Consider the following 19401-nt stretch of genomic DNA (forward strand, 5'->3'; position numbering starts at 1 on the left):
CGAAGAGAGAGAGCAAGAGAGAATAACTGCGTGTGAGTGAAATGGGAAAGGAAGCAAAAAGGAAAAAGGGAATGCAGAAAGCCCTTGGCCCCCTGCCTGCAATCTGCAATCTGCTGATGGCTGGGCTCGTGACGAGGAGGTGCACAGCGTCCATTTTTAGCGATGAGGTCATCTTTAATTAACAAAACAAAGAGAGTCAGCTGTGTCACTCCAATCTGTTATCTGCACCCATGCTCAAGGACACCGTTTATCTCCATATAATTCAATCTCTTTGAATGAGGGCTTATCGACGCATTGGAGGGGCAATTCTTGGTCTCTGCCCATAATGGGGCTGTTACATAAACAGGGGAGGGGGATGCCACTGACACTGATCGCGGGAAGAAAGGGGGCCATGAGGAAAGTAGTGAGGTATGATGAGGTGTGAGACATGTGACAGGGGAGGAGAGGGAGGCAGGAGGGATGATCCACATGTCATCCATCCCAGGAAGCTGGAGGAGAAAAGTGGAACTAAAATAAGGGCAAAGATCAAATGGCTAATCTGTTTCCCAGTCTGGCAGTGCCAGCATGAGGTGACATCATTGCTGGGTAACCATCAGTGCTGGTGCCGTCTGTGTGCCTGTTCCTCTTCTCTCCATTGTGATCCCTCCTTCCCTCTCCTTTGTCTCTTCTGCTGATTTTGTTTCCTCCTCTGTTCTTCTCACTTCTCCGTGCCTCTCCACATTTTCATACAGCCTCTTCTCAATTTCTCGTTCTTCGCCAAATCCTCATAATGTCCCTGCGCTGCCCTGCCCTCGTTTGTGTTCCGCGTTACAAAAATCAGGTGTCGTACAGCGGTGACGCAACACTGGAGCGACTCACAGGTTTTTAATTAGCGCTAAGTGTGTGCATTTGTGCAAGGGTTGTGGGGAGCACAGTGCTACGCTGATGAGCGCTCTCACTAAAAAGTGTCACCTCAGCATAACTGTGATTTAAAGACAAGCCACGCAAATTAGCAGCTGACGAGACAATGGGGGGGATTGTGAAAAATGGGATGATGGAATCCAGAAGCTTTTCGGAATTCAGTCAATGAGGGTATACTCTGGGTTAAGCCTTTTATTAGACAAATTTCATTACATTTTTTTGGCCCGTTCTGTTCATTCTGGGAACTCCCAGTGAGATACACAGGAAACTGAGCTGAAGGATGTCTGACATTATAGTGCAGGTGGGCCACTAATCATTCCCATACAGTCAGAACACAGTCAGAACAGAACACATCTTTTAACATGGGATTCTGCAGTTGCAATCATGGTATAAGATGCTCACTTGGTTACAAAGATTTTCTGGCTGTGGTACCTTAAGATGAACAAAACTTGAATGAAACACGGTGAGTTATTGGTCTCGCCACTAATGCAAAATCAAAATAGCCTCAGAGGGTTGCATTTGTAATTTGATCACAGGTTAAGAGCACAGGTTGAAAGGACATGACTGTTTGTTCAAATAATTTCCAATTTTGTTTTGGTTTGCCACCAATTTCTGACCATTGCAGGCATGAGAGCTACTTCTACAGACTTTTCTTTTTAGCATTTTATCGATTTTAACACTCTTATCCAGTTTCTTAATGTCATCTGTGATCATCAATGTCTCCTTACATACTCCAGATGCTTTGTGCAGTAATGCTGAGCCCCACACTACACGCGCGGTGCATCAGCACTGCCTATCCAACCGGCTTCTCTGTGACTGCTGCCTCTGCCTTGGTGTGCCATCTAGAGGCCTGCACGGGGCCCAGTGAAGTGGATCACTCATTTGAGCACATCCATCACTGAAAATCGCAGGAGGAGTGGAGGGTGGTAAAAAAAAAACAACAACTACACAATGGTCTGAGAGCCTTGAGGTTAGAATAAACGGTCTGAATAATAGGATTGAGCAAACAACTCCACATGCCTTCCTTATTCATTGTTGATTTAAAAAAAACAACTATTGAATACATAAATACAAGTTATTGAAAGATAAGACTGAATGAAATAGTACATGAAACTTTCTATAGATCTATAGATATTCCTTTTTTGAAATTGTACATAAATGAAACCACTGTAGTTAATGGAATGTTTTAAGGTACTGCTCCATTTGCATATTGCAGTGGTAGAGACAATGCAGCCATTAAAGCAACTGATAAACCCTTTTATTTGACTTTTATTTATTTGCTTTTCACATGCACCCACTGATCATTGCCTATCTATGCAGTTTCCTCCGAATAATGCAATACACAATTAAATACTGTTTGCAGATATAGGGTTTCCAGAATATGATGCTCTTCCCAATAGTCACTTGGTCGAATCACTTTCTAAGGGTTTCATTTGACTTATGCTCCATATCTTGAAATATGAGACGCAAGCAGATAGAGATGAGGAGGGTATATGAGAGGTATACAAAGGTTTAAACACCACTGATGATAGCTTTCCTTTAAATATAGTTCTGTTTCCCACAATCACTGCCCTGTGACAGGGTCTACAAGCTTATTTACTTTCCCTTGCTGACAAAATTAACATTTAAACTTGCCTGCCAATTAGAATAAGTAATTAGGGTCGTTGAGTCTTTAGTACTTGACCATTAAAATCCACCTCTGTATCTGGCTTTTTCAGCACTTACGCACTACCGAGAAAATTAATTAAAATCTGGGATGACCTCATCTTCACCTATATGCATCATCTCAGTGACTCAGTGCCCCTCTTGCCTCTGAGGAGCAGGTGATCCCTCTCTGTCTGCTCCATCTGTACATCTGGCACCAGCAGTGTTCGGACGTCTTCAACACTAAACCTCAGGACCCGGGACTTGGCAGTAACCACTGTGTCTGCAATACCCTCTCTCCCACTGTTAGTCATTGTGACAAAGACAGGATGAAAGTTGTGAATAAAACACCCTCCTGCCCACCCAAACTAAAGCATATTGCCTTTTGACTGTATCGCACAAGCACGACACTCCTCCAACAATATTTTTTAGGCTGCTACAGACTGTGGATGACTATGAAGGATGTTTATTTGGGAGCATCTTGATCTTCAACATAGTTGTAGAAGTTCCTGAGCATCGGTCCCTGAGCACTAACTTCCCCAAACTAGATGGCAACATCACTATTGAGTGTTGTTATCCAGCTTTTTCTTGTTTACTGGCAGGAATTACCCATATGTCCTAGTCCCAGTTCTAAGACCAAAGGTCAACCTTAGGATCCTTTGGATTAATGGATGTAGAATCCATTTGAATGGTGTTTATTATCTTAGCTAACAAAAAGTGGTAAACATGTCCTCGATGGCAGAAGGGTGTTACGACACCAACTTGTGAATTTCCTCAACGAAGGATCAATAAAGGTAAATCTCATCTTATCTATCTTATCTTAACTGTGCTGATACAACAAAGGTTCAAATGCATAACCCTACTTCTGTTTCTATTTAAAAATCAAATAGCTAATTTTATGTGCTGAATGAAGAAAATACCTTCTTGGATTCCCCACCAATGCTTGAAAATAAGATTTAAACTTTAAATCACCCAGAGCAGAATCAAATGAACAGCAGCATTTCTAGCCATGACATGAGCTAGATGACTCCACGAGGGAGTTCAAGCAACAGTCGAGTTCAGGATACATCTAAGGTGATTAGAGTGATACAAGGTAGCCGTCAGTACAGATTCCTTGAGGAGAAAACCCTGACTTTGTTTCGTGGAAATGGGAGGCTTTCAAGGATACGAAGGAGCATCTGCTACTGAGGTGAGCCTTGTTTTCCCTTTCAACTGCCAGCGAGGAGACAACCTCTTGTGATTAACTGCTAATGTGAACAATAGGACCAACTCTGGTCTATGTCAGTGTAATTGTGAGATGACACATTGCAAATCAACAAAAGCAGTGGAGCCTGGTAATGGTGAGTATGCACTGAGGGTGTTACTGTTTGGATATGGCAGACTTAAATAACCCTGAAATAGCCATGGAAAACAACAACAATAGAACAGCTACTTGGTTGGTGTAGTGGGTTCCATTTCACCAAAAGGTATTTAAATTCACAATGTTAAAATAAATGAAATGGCATAGGTGCAAACACATGATAGCCATCTATGTTGCATCTAGGTGTTGCATATTCTCATAGTCGCCTGTTTTTCCCTTTAATGCTTTGCAACCATGCATATATGGGCCTAGACCTGGGTGGTGTGGGGATACTGGGGGCTGCCAATAGAGAATCATATCCATATAAACAACTAGATCTATGAACCAAGGGCTCAGCTGGTTTCCTCGCACATCAAAGTAGCAAGACTTATCTCCAAGTCACTGTCGACCTCAGAGAGGAGATTTGTGGGAGACCAGGGAGAAAACCTTCAAGAAAAGATGACTTTTCTTTACAAAAGGTACCGATAAGTGGAGTGATCTGAGGGGATCGGAGACAGGGGCCTTGTTGTTGATGGTTTGTACAGATGGGAGAGAAACAGGTGCTGCTACAAAATGACCTAATCCCTCCGAAGCCCTCCTGCTACACACAAAAATATACCTCGTCTCTTACAAAGACAAAGTCAGGGAGAGGGAATTGGCGATGAATGTCAACAAAGGATGTTAAAAGTGAAAAATGAAACCTTGTGGCGCCGGGTTTCAGAGGCGGAGGACAGAAACCATGTTAGTGGAAAAAACTGAAAAACAGCACAATAACATCCTATAAAAAACAAAAACTTATTTATTATCATATTTTATGTGGTTTGTGCCTTAGTTCAGTATTTTCCGGAATCAAAATGAAAACATAAATAGCACAAACTTTTTCGTATCAATATTTTTCTGTGTTTATAGTCAAATATGCAGCTATACTGGGATGATGAGATGAGCTGAGATGATGAGGGCAGAAAACGTCACTAATGTGATAAATGAGGATGCATTTGTGTTCAGAGACGTAAGACGGAGTACACGGAGCAAGAAATTGACAAATTGCAGGGAGAGGCCAGACCGGTATTGGAAGCAGCCATTCAGCTCACATCATTGATCCTTACGTCACCCAGCGCATTGATGGAGGGTTCATAACTGAAGGAAACACTTCCAAACAACACACTCAAACTTTGTCATGACTTGAACAGGGGCACGGTATAATTTCTGGAAAGTACGTCATGCAGGAGGGAGTCACGTTGGCAACATTTGTGAATCTTAGCGGAGAGGAGAAGATGCCATTCACAGTCGGGGTTTTCAAGGACTCTGTGATTGCATCCTGATTCATGCAGGAAGCTGCTGCGAATGAAAAACCCAAGCCGCCAGGCTATTACATCATTTAATTCAGCTTATTAACATGGATAAAAGCGTAGTCAGCCTGTCGATAAACCAACTGCCTTTCAAAACAGATGCAACACCTCATCTGCAACGATAAGACAACAGGGCTCTGGAGGTTTAAAATAATAACTAATAACATATCCCCACTGAGGTGATGATGCTGCTGACTTACTCATGTGGCTTATTTATACTATCTTTAGTACGAAAAGAGATACGTCCATTTCAAACGATCTAACCGATGCTGCAAAACGTCACCGGGTCACGTGACCCAGCTGCAGCACCTTGGGGCCGCCTCCCAACTCTGCTCTGATTGGCTGAGGGCTTCGCTGATACGCATGGCGTGTCTTATGTTTTGATTCCAAGAATTCAGATGCGTTGTCTGCTCGGTATATTAATAAATGTAAGGTGTAAAGCAAAATAAAAATAACATTTATTTATATATATATATATTCATTAATTTATTCATTGTTCTCATCTGACTCGTCCTTATACCTAACCTTTAGAAGACGTGCACAAAGACGATATGAATACAGACTAACAACAGAATTCTTTTACATATGCATCTAACATTGTGAATAAATTAGACTTTACTCTGCTTATGATACAGGGAGATTTTAATGCTCAACTGCAACTAAACAATGAAGAAAACATTTTTGAAAATCAATTAGAGAAGCTCAATCTCTGGAAACCTTGAAACAAAGAAACACCTCTTCGGTCTCCTCCTTATATAACTGATGTTAAAAACAGTCTAGCTCAGGAGGGATTCAGTCTCGTCCCCCATCCTCGTCTAGACAGTAGCGACATACAAACGTGGCTTTGGGGGGAAGAAGTGAGGGCTGCTTCCAAGTGTCTGCATCTCCATGCTCACATCAGCCATCTGCACGAGTGTGCACATGGCTAATTGTGTGTTCTCAGAGTGTGTGACTCATGCTGAGTGTTTGTGTGTGGCTGTCTGTTTATCTTTCCAGTCTCAAACACTAGCCCGAAGCAGTGTTTCATCTTGGCAATGGATGAGGATGCAGCCTCAGCCTCCTGTGATTGCCGGTGCCGACTGAACCTCTTCCCCTGGATGCAGGTGCTGCTACCCTTACCACTGGCAACATTGGTAATAGCTTACGTTCAATCTCTCCACCAGACGGGTTAATCTACGCATCTGTCCTCTGTTTTCAGTGATCATAAGCATCTGCCCAAAGATTGAATCCTTTATTTCTTAGTTTCTCAGGTAAAACTTCTCAATTTTATATTTCCGTTTTTCTTGCTGGGCTGTTATGGTGTCTTTTTCAGAATGAGATATAATTACTTCCAACTACTAGGTTGTGTTTAAACCCCTGTTCTTTGGTTTATTTGTTTGTTTGTCAGCAGGATCAGGCGAGAAGTACTGAACACATTTTCAGGAAACTTGGAAGGATGGGACCTGACCCCAAAAAGGACCTATTCATTTTGGACAAGGATCCCGACACAGGGGCACATCTTGATAATCAGATAATTCATGGATCATTCATGGATCTTGATGATAAAAAAATCTGCCTTGGTTAGGGGAATGATGTCAATGATTGTGTGAAATTTGGTGCAGATGAATTGTGGGACCTTGGCAAAGGTATGTGCTCTACTGCGTGCCATTCTAGTTTTGTTTTTGATCTTGGGTTATTTAAATGCTACATATTCAGCACTAAAAAACTTTTTTTCAACCTTTTATTCAAACCGCATTGTGGTAATCTGTTCGTACGGTTGAAATTGTCCCTTATTTCTCCCCAGTTGTGACGTCATACAAGGGGAAATTCAGAACACCGCCCTGTTCAAACTGATTGTATAACAAACATATGACAAATATATCATAAAAATCAGATTTGTGAGGAGTACCACATTTTTGCTTTACTTGAACTTAATAACAACACTTAAAAATTTGAATATGAAACACCTCACACCGCCCTACAGTGCCAACCATCAGCTAAGCTCTGGATCGGGTTTTTCCCTACAATTGTCTAGATTGTTGAATACGGTTTACTGTAAATCAGCCAAGTAATCCTTCAGTGTGTATCCACCATTAGATGTCGGAGAGGGAGGCTTGCCTGCAAGCTCACTGGTTCAAATCATCACACAGTCTTGGAAAATATGAACAGGGAAAATGAAGGAGCAACACTTGCTTTCCACAAAACCACCAAGATGCCCTCGAGCAAAGCATTTATCCCCAAACTGCTCCATTAGAGCTGCTCAGTTGCCAACGGTGGAAGACTGGTTTCACTGGCGGCTTCCATAGGGGAATGTACGTGTGTGTGTGTCTGTGTGTATCTGTCTGCAAAAGACAAGAGATGCACTGCTGAGAAGAAAAAGCACTGAATGATTGCGCCTGAGAACGTGGGATGAGTATTTTACTTTGTATATACAAGGTGAGCAGGGGCACAAGGTTTAACTGAGCCTCTGATTTATCTCAGCTTTTGGTTTCATTATAAGATTTTCCATTTTCCTAGAAAGTGCCTCTGAGGCAGTCCTTAAATAAGAAACCAGTGGTGGCTAAGGGGAATACAAATCCAATAATTTCTAAATAAGTCGGAGTAACTGTGAGAAAATAATACTTCTCAAACACCATGTTGTTCTATTTGCTGAGTCCCGAGAACAAGATCTCATCGTTTTAAAGAAGGTGCTACTGTTCCATAAATCTACCCTGGCAATGTCTTTCAGGTATCAGCAGTCGTGATGCCCACAGTTTGGACAACAAAAGAGGTTTGAGTGGCTAGACGTTTCAGTATTTGCAACAGAGCTGGGAGTTTGCGGAGTTGGAAGTTTCCTGCCAGTTAACATTACATACTGCACAATAACAGAATTAAATGGAAACCCTGAAAGGCAGCTTTTTTGTTGTTTGTTTTTGCCAAAAAGTTTAGTTTTTTCATCTGGTGATTCCAACATCTGGTGATTTTATATTTGCCTGCCTTTAACCTGCTGCCCTGACAAAATCCTCAAAGAGCCTCTGAAGGGTCATGGTGAGACATTTTTAGAGGATTACTTTTCTGTTCCCTTGCAATACTTTTCTGTTCCCTCACAATACTTTTCCGCTCCTCGCAATACTTTTCTGTTCCCCCACAGTACTTTTCTGTTCCCTCACAATACTTTTCTGTTATCGCACAACACTTTTTTCATTGCCTCACAGTATTTGTCTTCTTCGGAGCGATATGTAGTAAAGTGCAGCTCAGGCCACATTTTTCTGCCTGAACCGAAAAACTCATAAAAACTGAACGGATACAGATGACTGCACACATAATGATATGACAAATGTTGCATGATGGGAACGGGAAACTTCTGCAAGATAAAATGGAAAAGTATCGCAAGGTAACGCAGACAGTATTTTAGAGGGAACTTGGAGCAATCCTCAAAAGATTTATTACGGTGACCCTTCCAGGACTCCATATTTTATTTTACAAGATTTTAAAAAACAAAACAAAAAACCTTGAGGTCTTTGAGGGCTCCCGTTGGGTCATATACTTGAACACATACATAAATAAGTTGCTTTTACCCCCTCACTGAATTTCTCTATTAGTTTTGTATCTTTAACGAGACGATTAGAGAAAGTTGACAGAGTGAAACATGACTAATCGCTCGAGATAAAGAGTGACAGGCATAAAGGCAGGAGAAGATGATTAAAGACAAATGATGACGACGATGACTTCTCATCGATATATTACTGTCTATTATGACATGATTTATAGTGGTGACTGGCACATAGCGCAGTGAGTCACCCACACCATCTGCCCCTTCCTACCTCACCTCTGCCAGCATGCCTGTGTCTAGCAGTCTGTATCCTCTCTTCGCTCGCTGGTGCCCACGCTTCATCAGCACTCCTCCCAGGGGTGATGGATGGCCCCGTCCATGCTTCCCAATGACTAAAGCCAGCTTCATCCAGACCACCTCATCTCTTCGATATTATTAAACTCCTATCACCCTTCCGCTGATTCACCCCAGCCACTCGTCACAACCGCAACCACTTACCTAGCCCCGCGGCACAGCGGTCAGAACCGTTCGCGGCGCCTGATAAATTGCACCTACGTCATTTTCTCCCATCCTCAGCCCGAGATCCTCCCTCTGCTCTGTAACTAGACCAAAAACTTTACCTCTTTTCCCACAACTGTAACTTGACTCTTCCCGTTTAGAGTCTCCCCAGCACCTCCTCAAACATATGTATTATTCTATTTATCTGTGGAATTTAATTATCCTCTCTGCCCTCATCATCCTCTCACCATTGGCCTTAAGCACGGCTCCTTGTTGACTTCTGTTTGCAGTTAAAACACCCTGTGCAGAGCAGAGTATATGAGAAACTTTCCCAAACGCTGGTAGTCATGAGACAGTCACAGGATTAACCCGATTTATACAATTTAGAGCCTCTAATCCACCTAATTTCCACTTCTGTGGACGGGAGAGGAAAACCAAGATGAGTTTGGTGGAACATGCAAAATCCAGACAGGAAGAGATGATCATCAGGATTTGGAACAACAGCGGTAAACACTGCCACCCAAAAGAGTTGATGAAACGACCACAACGATCAAAATGTAGATATGATCCTCTCTCTCTGCACATGTTTATATCAGTAAAACAACAAACATGAGCACTAAGCTAATTAAATTTCCAAATCATGACAGACTTTCATGTTGAGGCCTTGCGGTTAGAGAGTTGGGCTCAAAACCAATAGCTCACTGGTTCAAATCCATGGATCAGCAGGAATAAGTGTGGGAGGGGGAGGTGAATGAGCAGTGCCCGTCCCCCTCAATCCACGGGTTAAATGTCCTTGAGCAAGGCATCTAAACCTCCCAACTGGTTGAGGCTTTCCATTGCTCCCATTGTATGTTCACTACTGAATCCAGAGGTCAAATTGTGTGTACTTGGACAGTGAAGGAATCTTTTCTATATTTCATGTAGATATTAGATGATAGTTCAAGTTTTTGTACAAACAAAATAGCCACATAATCTCATCCTATACAGCACTGATATATAATAATATTAAGGTCTTTGTAAAATTGCCAAATGAATTTCAAGCAAAAAAACGAGCTGCCTTCATTGTCGTGCTGCAGTGTAATAAATCTAGACAGTTATATTTATGATTTGTATTTCTTCACCTGTGTAGACCTCTGCCTCCGAGGGGTCCTCCACTCGTTTGTGCTGGATGATGTAGTCAGAAACCTTGCATCCAATCAGAGGCTCCACATCCATCCACTCCAGGGCCACCATTGTGCTCGAGGGCTCCAGGTAAGGGGCTAAGCGAAAACTGATCAGAGAGAAGAAACTTTAAGATGTGGACATGAGGTGATTATAAACAATGAGACATAAAGCTGTTAATTTCAGTGTGCATGCATGGGGCAGTTGTGTAAAATATAGGCCTGAACTGAGAATGGAAGAGTAACCTCATGTGGTCATTCCTGGGCTGAGGCTGTCACACCTCTGCCAACATCTCACTGGACAACAGGATGGCAAACGGCAGGCTTCTGACAAAAACAACATTCCGATGCCACCTGTTCTCCAGCAGTTTCCCCTTTTTAATTTCACCAAAGAGATAAAAGAACAGTATTTCCATTTTCGCCTGCCCTCCAGCTGTATCTGCGACAGTGGCGTGAGAGAGGTGGGTTATCCCTCTTTCATACAAAGCACACCACTCTGTTTCATCCTCACGGACAGTAATAATAATAATAATAGTAGTGCAGGTTTTTACAGGTCTTACAGTCTGGTCAGTGAGTGAGTGGGAGATTTGGCTGCTGCAGTGACTCTTCTCTGGGCCTTTCGTGCCAGCGGCATTGGGCCCGCGGAGAGCCTGAAACCACACCCCTCTTCTCCATTTCCATAACCACAATCCACAAACAAAACAACCATAAAAGCATCTCAAACTACTTGTGCAACACTTGCGCGGCATTATCCAAGTCTCAAGTATCAGTGCGTATGTCAGAAAACCCAGCACTTTTGGTAAAGTATTGCTACGTCTCACCACAATATGTAAATAGCAGCAGCGCTTGAGTTTTTGAATTGTAGTTGTTCACATTTGATGTCTTTATAACAACTTCTCACCCATGTTGGCGTGAAAAAACTGAGGTTCCTTGTTTATCCTTGATTTTGGAAACTGTGTGTATCGTAAGAATAAGCATTGGAGTCCCTGGAAGAGTGCTGGGATTTGAACCGACCTACAGTCTGTATTTCAGGAGCATGTGACACATAAATATTTGTTCCCATGTACAATCATTACAGAAGGCATAGCTGTAAAATGAGGAATATGTTTTTCTAAGCATCAAAACCATCTATGTGTTGTCAGTTCAAGGTAAAAGAAAATCGGAGATTTCGTAATATTATGAAAATAAATTCATAATTTAGCCAAGTGTCACATATGAGGGGGAAGTCAGAACATCATCATGTCTCCTGCGTTAAAATAACGAATGTGGAGAATCATGTTAAGTTATACTTCATTGAACTTAATCATTTGGATCATCAGCACCACATTATCATAGGTATCAAGACTTTGAGAAAAAAAATGTGCTAGAAATCGTCTGTTCTGAAGAAGGCACCACACAGACTTGGAGGAAATCGCCTCTTTTGCAAGATTTCTTATCCAGACGAGTGGAACGAGCACAGTCTCGTATCATTATGACTTTCGTCTCAAATGCGAATTTATTCTCGAAATCTCTGGATTTATTTTCTCCCATATGGCCTTGCTCCTCCGTTGTCTAATAGAATTAAAAAGGTCGGTAAATCATTTTCATGAGACTCCTGTGTGTTGTGAGATTCATATTACGCCACTTTGTTGTTGGGCGATGACATTGTCCCTCTTTACCAACAATGACAAGGTGAAAACATTTGATGTATTGTCGTCTCTGGTAAAGTCTGAATGAGGACATGGGTTGCAATTTCAAAATTGAACTGGTCTAGCATCAGCGACATTTGGAAAATTAGTTTGCATCTTTGCCATAGTATTTGCTTCGGCATCCCCTCCACGTGGTGTACAATTATTTACATTACATCAGCAAGAATTATTTCAAGGTATAAATTTGGTTATAGATGATATGTGGACAGGGCCTCTGCCAAAAATAAATCATTACATTGGGTGCAAATTTCATTAGGTCTTGGACCCCATAATGCTCTCTTGCAGCAGCTACACTATATTTTATCCTTGTTACGCTTTTATTATTCTACAGTGGTGCCAGTGAACGTTGGCATTCATTCTGGATCGCAATACACTAATATAATATACAAGGCATATTTTAAATGCTTTGATTGTGGCCTCGTCCTCTGAAGCCTTGCCCTTTCAACTTCCTGCTCCTTTTTCAGAAGTTCTCAGAGCAACGCTATCTGGGGGTGGATGACTCAGAAAATCCTCAGGGGTATTGTTAGGACACCTTGAATGAGAGCATGTTCTTTTCAGAGGGGTGTAATGGCCGACTGACAGTTATTAGAACTTTGGGGACTTTTGTCTACAACTTTCTTCAGTGGCTCAGGAATCAGGTAGAGATAGGTGTGTGTGTGTGTGTGTGTGTGTGTGTGTGTGTGTGTGTATGTCCACATACATACATGAGTGTGTCTGCAGTGCATCAGTGCATGCAACCATGAAATCTCTCCTGTGCAAGAGTTCCTGGGTGTCGTGGTGTCACCTCACACTTACATCGGCTGCCGGAGGGGACTGCAGTTAGGCAGGCCATCTTTGCTGAAGGCACTCAGGTCACAGCGACACCAGTTATCAATGACATCGCCCTTTCCAGCACACCAGTATGAGCTCATTGTGGCGCCTTTGAAGGCCTGTAAAGGGTAACAGGTGAGAGAAATGCAATTATCTCTTGGAACATGCGCTGCCCATCCATCTAGGCTTACCCAACCCCCCACATCTCCCGACCCGCCCACCTTCCCCACCACTGCCCTCCATATCCCAGCACGCACACGTAGACACACACTCCTGTACCGCTGTCCATATGATGACTGTCCACCGACTATAATCATTTCCTTTCGCCTAATCCCCTAAAATGAGCCATGAGTGCTAACATGTCAAACCTCAGCCTTACTTTAATAGCCCCTTGAGGAAGTGAGGGCTGGCGAAATAGTCTTAGGCTCAAAATGGATCTCACAAAGATAGCAGTACAGGTATACACACACACACGCACACATGCACACACACACGCACAGAGTGACCTTTTCACACCCACTGTTCCCAATTACCGGAAGGCAGGAACATAGCACCATAATATCGACAAGCTTACACTGTGATATCATAGATGCGCTGTGACTTTTATAATGGATGTGTGAAAGCTGTGACACTCCCCACCTCCGCCATTCTATGCGCATGTTGGTGTGTGAGGGTGTGTGTGTGTGTGTGTGTGTGTGTGTGTGTGTGTGTGTGTGTGTGTGTGTGTGCATGTGTGTGTGTGCATCTGTCGCTGTCGGTCTGCCTGGGTAGGGGACGGAGGGTGGGGTAGTGAGATGTAAGGAGATGATGTCATCTCCTTACATCTCCGTGTGCTGCTTCATTAACGGGGCGATGGAAGAAAAAAAAATCAAAGGCAGAAGCGCAGTCATTCTCTAAAAGGCAGCAAAATGCCAATATAACCGTCAAAGTAATAAAGTATAATGTCAGGGCTTTCCCTAAAGCCACAGGCATGATATAGAGGGAGTTCAAGAGAGTTCGCCAGCCCTCTGGCTCCCCCTCTCACACTATGGATCAATGGAGCACTCAGATATTTATGTTCTCTGACCGGCTGGTAGCGCTGCCTCATGCAGACAACGTTGGAGAGATGTGCTTGATCATGGTCACAAAAATAGGACACTGGAACCGTGTGGAAACATTATCACTGGGCAACAGCCATCCACCAAAAAGCAGAGAGGAGCCACTCCTTTGTTTCCAACACACCATGACACTGACTTATCCGAAAGCAAAAGGAATTGATGAGACCACACACATTTTTAGGACGACCGCGCACATGCAGCGTGCATCAGGCACATGCAACACACGCGCACACACACACACACACACACACACACACACACACACACACACACACACACACACACACACACACACACACACACACACACACACACACACCAGCAATTAATGATTGATTTCCACAGTTGGTTGTTTCATTTCATTGGAGAAATGCCAAGGAAGATTTCTGCAGTGTGTTGATTAGTGAAAGTGACATTTGAGATGACTTTGGGAAATAGTCCTGACCAGAGAGGCAGACGGCGCGGCCAAAAACACAGTCAGGGTATGCACTCAGAAGCTGATGTTAGCATTTCCACAACACTGCATTGTTAGCTGTAAAGGAGGCTCGACAGACTTTCATGGGAACTGACTCCCAATACCACTTGCCTTCACTCAAGGCAAAGGATCTTGAGAGTGGAAGTGGCCTGAATGAGTGGTAGAGTAGGAAAGAGTGAGAAAAGACGAGGATGAACCCGGAGAGACTGAAGGAAATCTGACAAACCCCCCCCAAGATTAACAAAAAAAAAACAAAGGTATGAAAATGTAGACTCCCGACTCTCCCCAACTTACCGTGGGACAGGATCAGGATCCTTCACCAGTCAAGGCTTTCTCATTATTTATCCTCCCATACAAGCTCCTCTAAATTAGCCTGCTGAATGAGCAGTTATTATAGGGGATAGGCAAGCACTGTAAGCCTTCGCTATATAATAACCCCTTGGAAAACCGAAAAAAGGGGAAAAAAGGTTATTTAATTCCCCCCCCTTGCCTGAACCCATGTGGCTAACTGCTGCAAGGGGTCTTGCCACCTCGTGACGATGGGAAGCAGGCCACAGACAAAGGCAACGAGAAAAAAAAGCTCTACACGAGGTCTATGCTTGCACATAGACTAGACAAATATGAGAAATGACCTCCGCTGCTAGGGGCAAAAAGGAGAGAAAGACCACAGGACCGCCATGCGTTTACCACCCTCCAAATTCCTAGAAAAACCCCATATGGGTCTGCGCGCTTGAATGCATGGCTGCACATGTGAAAAATAGACAAAGCGATTACCACCGTGTTTATGTTTGAAGGGTAATGCAAGCCAGTCTCCACTGGGTAAACAGGGAATCTAGTTGTGGTTTACAGAATGAGGCGGGGGGTTGGGTGGGGGGTTGGGTGGGGGCACAGGAGGTAAAACGGGGATGAGGATTTGGAGAAAAGCACGAAGAAGTGGTAGTTAGTATCTGGTAATGTGTCAAGTGTGCGGTGGTAGAGACGGGGATATGTTCTGCCGATGTGGGAAACAAAAGGCCAGGGTCAGTGAGGAAAGGCCCGGGACTCGTCACTAGATACCCTATACTTTATTGATTCACCACAGATCATGCATTTCCCAGAACACTATAGATCCATACACATTCTGAGGGGGCCGGACAGGTTATGAAACCAACCTAATCTTGCTCTGCTCGTCCTGTAGAAGACCCAAGTGTTATGACAAAGGAAGCCTTATCTGAGCACAGACTGTGACAGTGCGAGGCGGTTTCGTCAAGTCACGACCGACTCTATCTCACGAACCGGGGCGACGCACTTAGGGTTACGAAATACGCCTCAATCCCTCTTTATTGGCCTTATTGATGCTGAACAAATTGAGCTGAAATGTAATCATCCCCCCTGCTTTGAAAGGAAGACACGATCAGCGGAGGACGAGGCCACTGAGGATCAGAAGCAAGTCCAGCCACAAATTCCAAGGCTTTACGTCATTTGGGCCTCACAGACTCACTGGCACCAAAACACTATTTGGACCTTTCACTTACGTAGAAGCCGGTCATGACTTACAAGAAGGCAAAGGAGGCCATTGTGACCTCTTTAATGTATTAATCTGTTTGTCTAGTCTAAGCTGACCATATTACTGTCTGTCTTCAGAGGCTAATACACGAAAACACTGGCCAGCTGGCCCGCAGTATTGATTTATAAGACGATCACCAGTGGTTGTAAAGAATCTAAGTCAGCACACACAGGACACCATCGATGGTGACCTAAGTGTGTGTGTGTGTGTGTGTGTGTGTGTGTGTGTGTGTGTGTGTGTGTGTGTGTGTGTGTGTGTGTGTGTGGCGTGCACACATGCATTGATGTGGTGGCTCTTCCAATCATTCAGGGCTAATGGTGTTAACCAATCGGCTGCTTCTAGGAACCATATCAAAAGTAGTACTTCCAGGAAATTGGACACTGGGGGCAGATGGAGGGTTGGTTCACCCAGAGGTTGATGTGGAGGGGGATGGGGGGTGTGGGGTGTGGGGTGTGGGGGGGTGGGGGCATGCCGTGTCACAGTTGAACCCTCACACAGCAGGTACTGTTTTTAGGTGGGCCAATTCTGTCTGCCGCTTACATCTGATCAGACCAGACGTTTCCAGCGACGTCGATTGGCCCGTCAGTCGGCTATCTTATCGTGTGTTACAAAAACAGAAAACTGCGCCAACAATAACAAAGCACACAGAGGAAAAAAAGGATAAAACACAACTGAAAACAAATCAAACTTCTTTTCAGTTATGATTTAAAACCAATGACAGAACCTACAATTGGGTATCGTGTTTTGCGTATAATAATAAACATGTGCTTCAGGGGTTTAAAAATACTTTGATGAATCTGAGGAAACTGTGGAGACACTTTTGTTTTCAAGCAGTCCATTATTTAGACGAATGGTGTTGATGAAATACGAAAAATGTAGAGATGAGACGACATCTCCCGCCACTTCTTGTGAACATTGGAACGACATCAGTGATGTATCTCTTAGTGAAGGATGTTGATGATATTTTGTGGAGATTTATTTTGTAGGTTACCCCTTTTTTTTACCTTTTTATGTTTGAGAATTATTATACGGTACAACATATCGTTTTTCTGCTCCTTAATTTAGATCTGGAACTATATGATGTGGCGCAATACATTACTTCGATCCATATGTTTAACATTGGCGGCGTGATATGATATAAGCAGTAAAGTGCCACTTGGGAGTTCCGGTGTCCAACATTGTGGATTTGGACATTAAACATGTTTACACAGATGAAACTGTCCGTGTGCTTCTGCTTTACCCACAGCCCTAAAGCAAGCCATAGTAAGGCTACAGGAGGAGAACCCTGACTTACAGAAGGATTGATGTCCCGAACGTTGACTAACACATAGTATGTACGAGCCATACAAGGTTTATATAAATCTGTTTGATTGCCGAGTACTGATATGATTTTAAAAATGTGGTTATTTTATGTTTTATGTGTGAACTAAACTATGTGCCAGACTATTACCCAAAGATGGCATCAGCATTCAGGGTGTGTTCTTTCACCGTCCGGGCTCTTCATAAATAACATGAATGGGAAAATGCTGCCAAGGCACTCAGCATATTTTGCGTTTATCATTATGTTCACTCCTCCAATACGTGGATGCTGGTTAAGAAGGTAACCAAAAGCAGGCTCTTCCCACCCTTTGCAAATAAATCTGCCCTGTTGTGTAATGCTCCTCCGTGCCCCTCCTGCACCCACTGAAACCACTCCAGACACGCCCCTGCGAGGGGCTGCAGCGTTGCGTTAGGTTGAGAGCATGACAGTGGCTGCTTGGCAAGATATAGAGCATTCTGACCCATTAGAATCACAGCCAATTTGTTCAAAAGGTTCGCCATAATTCAGTCACAGCAACACAGGACATAGGACCACTGGCAGGCTCCACAGACGTAAGCTTATTTATTTATCCACTGAGGGTTTTTTTTTTTTTTCTTCTTCTCGCTGGCACTAAAAACAGGGGAGTGTCTGTGTGCGTGCGTGTGTTTTTGCGTGCACGGTGGGCCTGTAAGCGAGACCACCTCAGTCGAGTCCGAGTGGACTCCAAGACCAGTTCCAGTCGAATTCAAGTCAAGACCAGGTTCAGAGGAAGCCAAGCCCGAGAGCAGAGCGATTTGAGCAGTACTCAGTTATAAGACAAAGAGGCAGTCGACCTCAAACCTTTACTTTTAAATGCGGGACATAAAAATTATGTTTTTTTAAACAGAAAGATTAACAGAAATTTAATTTTACCTGCAACAGATGAATGCATGAGACCGTTTTGAGGCATTGCATTGATAGAAAAATAATATTCCCCCATAATAATAATAATAATAATAATAATAATAATGGAGATTTAGGGAATTTTATCAGAACTACCCACTAAAGAAATAGTCCCTATTATCAAGAATATTAGGGACATTGTTTCTGTAAAGTAAGTTTTTTTTAATAATGACATTTTAAATTGACCTGGCTGGGTACAGAAAAGTCTTAAGTTTAAATCTGAACTATCTGCATGAATGGGGACTATAAGCCGCAGATTTCTTTCTCTATTTACTACATGTTTTCATGAAATACTCAGGTAACGATCTCATATTGGCTGATAAGATCTGTCTTCCAGGTATTATTACCCCTAAATCCATAACTAGTCTCACAGGGCCGGCTAAGAATGAGGCAGACATGCTGGTCCATTTACTCCTGCTTCTTTTCAGCCCCGGTCCGTGGTCTTTTCAAGGGAGAGGTAATTTCACAACGTAACAAAATCCCCCTCTGGCTTAATAATGAGAAGATTGATGCGACAGAGACACAACATGTCCTGTCAAACAGTCGGGCGGCCCGGGGGAGAGGCCACTGAAAGACGCAAGAAGCTGAGAAAGGAGGGAGGGACAGAGCCAAGGAAAGAGTGACAGGTCCATGTAAGCCCAGTAATAATGGGCACATATTTAGACGCATGCATTCAAATAGGTATACACGTATAGTTATGACCTCATACCACTTAATCATATACTGGACAACTAAGCCTCTGTTTTGATTGTATCAGTGAGTTTTTGGTGAAAGAAAAAAAAAAAGAACCTCATCTGTGGGAAAGCTTTTGCAACATGGCAGCCGTCTTTACTGATATACCTATGAAGTACAAGTGCGTGTGTGTGTGAGACAGAGACACACAAAGAGGGAGAGAGTGAGTGGTTGTGTGTGTGCGCGTGGAGAGAGGCATGTTGTTGTGTCGGCCGTCTCTAATGCAATATACGCATGTCCCTTTTTCAGACGGGCAGGAGCGGCCGGGAGAGGACGTGAAAGAGAGGAAAAGAGGAGCAGAGCGACGGACTCCCCTCCCTCTCGAGAGGTCGATGACATCAATAAGAAGCTAATAATCCTGCCTCTGGCTACCTCCGAGGGGCTCGCCAAAGCGATCCACTGCAGTCTGC

At 43.4% G+C, this 19401-nt stretch overlaps 1 protein-coding gene across 2 annotated transcripts in view; it reads right to left on the reverse strand.

Annotated features, from left to right (window-relative positions):
* LOC118125850 (astrotactin-2) overlaps nt 1-19401 on the reverse strand; it is a 248262-nt gene that overhangs the window by 24613 nt on the left and 204248 nt on the right. For both annotated transcript variants that reach the window (XM_035184886.1, XM_035184885.1), the window contains exons 18-19: nt 12885-13018; nt 10363-10511 (exon numbers count right to left, since the gene is read on the reverse strand). In XM_035184886.1, coding sequence (XP_035040777.1) covers nt 10363-10511; nt 12885-13018 — 283 coding nt within the window. The remainder of the gene's footprint in view (nt 1-10362; nt 10512-12884; nt 13019-19401) is intronic.

This window comes from Hippoglossus stenolepis, chromosome 18 (genome assembly GCF_022539355.2).
Source record: "Hippoglossus stenolepis isolate QCI-W04-F060 chromosome 18, HSTE1.2, whole genome shotgun sequence".
Classification (NCBI taxonomy): domain Eukaryota; kingdom Metazoa; phylum Chordata; class Actinopteri; order Pleuronectiformes; family Pleuronectidae; genus Hippoglossus; species Hippoglossus stenolepis.